The sequence below is a fragment of the Poecilia latipinna genome, unplaced genomic scaffold (assembly GCF_001443285.1).
Source record: "Poecilia latipinna isolate Pla-1442-1.1 unplaced genomic scaffold, P_latipinna-1.0 Scaffold563, whole genome shotgun sequence".
Lineage (NCBI taxonomy): Eukaryota > Metazoa > Chordata > Actinopteri > Cyprinodontiformes > Poeciliidae > Poecilia > Poecilia latipinna.
In genome coordinates this window covers 309,556-313,644 of record NW_015113179.1, presented here as the reverse complement: position 1 = coordinate 313,644, position 4,089 = coordinate 309,556, and the positions used below count along the sequence as shown (strand labels likewise).

General features: G+C 37.5%; 1 protein-coding gene across 1 annotated transcript in view; it reads right to left on the bottom strand.

Annotated features, from left to right (window-relative positions):
- Nucleotides 1-3,799: 3,799 nt before the first annotated feature.
- LOC106953142 (uncharacterized) overlaps nt 3,800-4,089 on the bottom strand; it is a 23,626-nt gene continuing 23,336 nt past the window's right edge. The window contains exon 32 of the mRNA XM_015041705.1: nt 3,800-3,852. Within this exon, the coding sequence (XP_014897191.1) occupies nt 3,800-3,852 (53 nt within the window). The remainder of the gene's footprint in view (nt 3,853-4,089) is intronic.

Genomic DNA, 4,089 nt, shown 5'->3' with positions numbered 1-4,089 from the left:
CTAAGCTTTGAATCATGCAACTTATAGTCCAGTGCAGCTTTTCTGTGAATTTTTCTTCAACCACCAGGGGGCTATTTAGCAGGAAGTGAATCATTGGAAGTCAAAATTGGAAATCAAAGAAGAAAGTGCAGATTTTTATTTAGGACAAGCACATGCTAGCAGCAGGCACGATGGGGAAATGTTTTCAAACTCATACCCCCTCATCATGGAAACCACATGAAGGAAAAGATGACTCTTTTAAGTTGAAACCTATCAATCTGGTAGTACAGGAGGGAAATAGAGCTGCTGCACGTAAGCTCGGTGTGAACGAAACCATGGTTCGGCTTTGGAGATGCAGGGCTGTGTCCTTAATATATCCAGCAGATTTATTAGGATGCTCCCTTAGCTGCGTCCTTATGAAAACCGAGAGCTGTGGAGATACCAGCGGCTTATAGCCCGGTGCAGCTTATATATGTACGTTTACAGTTTCTTAAAAAAAAAATGTAGGTGCGGCTTACGGTAAGGTGCGGAAAATATGGTAGTCATAACTGAAGTGTTAATAAACTGTCAGAAGAGTGACTATGAATTATATATTTTTCTTTCTTTCCCTTCTCCTGAACATTGATTATTGGACTTATACCCTGGCACAGCAGATGGAGGATTGCGTCGTCATCTTAGGACATCGTTTGGTTTTTCCTCTTCACCTCAACTGGAAGCAGCGTCTGTATGAACTGAACTACTAAAGCTGGTACTGCTTTGTTTTATTTTCTCATAGCGTGCAACAGCCTTTACGTTTTGGGTCTCACCACAAGCAGGGCCAGATTAACACTTTGCTGGACCCTGAGCCCCATGATCATGCCCAGAAGATCACCGTAATCTGGCAAAATACAGAATAAAATACTGTAATAATACAGTAAATATACTCAATACTTTAGATTCAGTTTGGTATACAAATGACCAAAAACTTTTAGAACTACAAACACTCCTATGTCTTCCTGTCAGTGACACTCAGACAAATATGATGCTAGGAAAACAAACCGCATGTCAGTATCAGAATGATCTGGTAAAATTCACCCGCTACACTGAGAGGGTGTAGTGGTTGTTTATTTTATGAACAATAAACAACCAAACCATTGATGTTTACCCAACGCTGACCCCCAACAGAAATGTACTGAACTGATGGAGATATCTCAGAGGAAGTTCACAGAGATCAAGAAACATTTTAAACAGAAATTATCCGGTTGCCCCAGAATTTAACAGGACTATTAAGTTATTAGCCTTTTGATGCCAGTGTTCCCTCCACAACTATGAACAATTTACTGCATTTTCATGGCCACACAAGAAAAAAAAACACAATCAGGGTTCATTCACTTTTCACAAAGTAAATTTCAAGCATTTTTAAAACATTTTCAAGGTAAGTTTTCCAACTATTCCAGCGTCACACTTTGGAGATAAAAACAAAACCAATGAACTAAAAGAAAGACAATATCATTTATTACTGTTAGTAATTTATTTGAATGGTATTTTCCATTCTATGCCACATACAAACTATGACAACATTTTATGTTTTCAAATGTCTTTAAGACACACCTTACACAGCTGACCGGCCTGAGAACAAAACACTACTTTAGCAAAACAATCCCCCAATTTCAAATAGTTATAAGCCGAGCGTTATTTCAGTCACAGATATGTCATTGAGCCTTTAGGAATAATACATATTGGTTATATTGAACAAATACGAACAAATCTTTAGATAAATGACCTTCCTGCTCAAATTAAATGCTTAAACACAATTACAAAGTTACAGAAAATGTTCTTGATAAGTTTTCTGACATTAGGGAAACAGAAATCACTGTGGTAATTGTATCTGACCTAAATCAAGAAAAGTTTCCAAATTTAGGCTATTAATAAAACGTTTAATTTGTATTTTATTTAAAGAAACTGTGCAGTATGGATATCAAGCACTGTCAAGGACTTTATGCAGAAATCAAGCGCTTTCCAAGCCTTGAACGCACCTAAATGAAGGATTTCAAGCAAAATGAACATGTTGGTCCAAAACTCATTTAACCTGTTTCAAAACAGAAAGCACCCTCTCACCCTCACAGTTAGACACAGCAAAAGTAAGAACACAAACAATCAGTCATCACAGCCCCTCTCAAATTAAATCCCAAACAGGTCACACACGAACAAAGCCTGTCAGTGATGACATTATATATTTCAAAGGAAAATCTCTGACTGTTGTCAGAAAAAGCCACTTACTTTCAAGTAACCGATACTTGGCAGCTCGGTTCTGAAAAAGCTGGAGATCCTCGGTAGATCGACTCTTCCCAGAAACACTCTGCAGCGCAGAATCGCGAGCGGCTCAGGCGTCGGGGAGACCGGAGATCCGCCATCACCGCTTCCCTCAGCGGCCGCAGCAGCATCCGCGCCGTTGTGCTGCCAGTGTTCTGGCTATCTCCGCTACGCAGCAATATGTCCCACCTTGAGGCAACGCTCGCATCGATGTTACCTCACAGGTTGCTTACTCAGCAGATTTCTTATCAACTACGATAAGCTTAATTTATGTCATGACTGGGTTTCTTTAAGCTGCTCTGTTACTTCTTGTTTTAAGTTTACATGATTGGTGGCTTGTAAATACACTTATAAATGGCTTTAGTTTGTCGTCTGGCATGTTGTTACCATATTGTATACTGTAAACGAGAGTCACTGCTCGGCACTGACCACGTGAGTCAGGACAAAATATCTTGTTTTGTCCCTATACTGTAAAATATTTTAGTTTAATAATGCTTTGTTTATTAAACCATGCTAAATAGATGTTGATGGTGATATTGCATGTGACTGAAGCTGTGCATGTCTCTGGTTTCATGTTAGCATATTAAAAAGCATACCCAATCATGTCAGGTGCACAGTGACGTCTGCAGTTCGGTGGAGACATTTTGACTGCACTACATTGGATAAAGACTGCCATACAATGTATTGATGTGCAAAAAAGAGTTTGCATGGATCTGTATTTGTAGATTTTTGCGTTTAATTTAATTTCAATGAAAACTTGTTTCCCCTGTTTGAAACCGTTTCATTCTTACAAACATTTATGTTTAGAAATTGGTAGGATATTACAATGTTAAGACATGAACTGCTATACCTTTGTATTTAAAAAGAAGGCTGGAAATTCTGATTAAATAATTTAGTGCATCACCATGTACAGAGGTAAAATTTTCTAATCAGGGAATTTCCTAGATAAACATGTGCGACCTACCAGTGTGAAATGGGTAGGATATCCCGATGAAGGGTTTTGGTGCATCAATATGTGCTTCCTCCGTATTTTATAAAGATTTTCAAATGAAGGAATCTGGTGTTGCAAACTGTGCGTGTATTTACCAGGTTAGATGTCAAAATGTGCTCCCAGGTGTAGTTTATGGGGGTAAGATAGGTCAGAAAACTAAGGGTTCACATTTAACTTAAGGTTTGGTTGTTTTGCTTAATTTTAAAAGAATGTGTGAGTCTGTGCGAGTTGATCATGATGTGTATTGCAGAGGAATTAAGTGAAAGTTATGTGTGTTAGAGGATATGTTGGATTTAAGGATGAGCTATTGAAAAAGTTAACATTTATTAGTCTTTATTGCTACATAAGTAAATCTAGAAGGCTCTTACCAAGTACAGAAGGTAAAGATGGGCAACATCAATGTTCCAGTTGTTTCTAATCTGGTGAGGTTTCAGTTGTGATTTAAATGAACTCAGTGTGTCCGTAGTTTTACAGTTTTCTTGAAGTTTATTCCAGATTGAGGAGCATAAAACTGAATGAAAGAAATATCTGTTTCATTCAGACATACTTCTGAAACAGTTCAGAAAAATATTCCTCTACGACGTTCACAGCTAAGATGGAAGATTTACATGGAACTTGTATCATTCGATTGTTGAAGTTGATGTAAGATGAAACCATGTCACATGCTTGAGGTTTTGCAGGATGTTTGCAATTAGAAAGACACTCTTAGCATTTGTATTAATATATAGTTATTTATTTAGATATTGTTTAAAGTACAGGAAGAAAAGAATTACATTTGAAAGGATAAAAACCAGTGCAATTAATTTGTATCATGATTTAGCACTTTA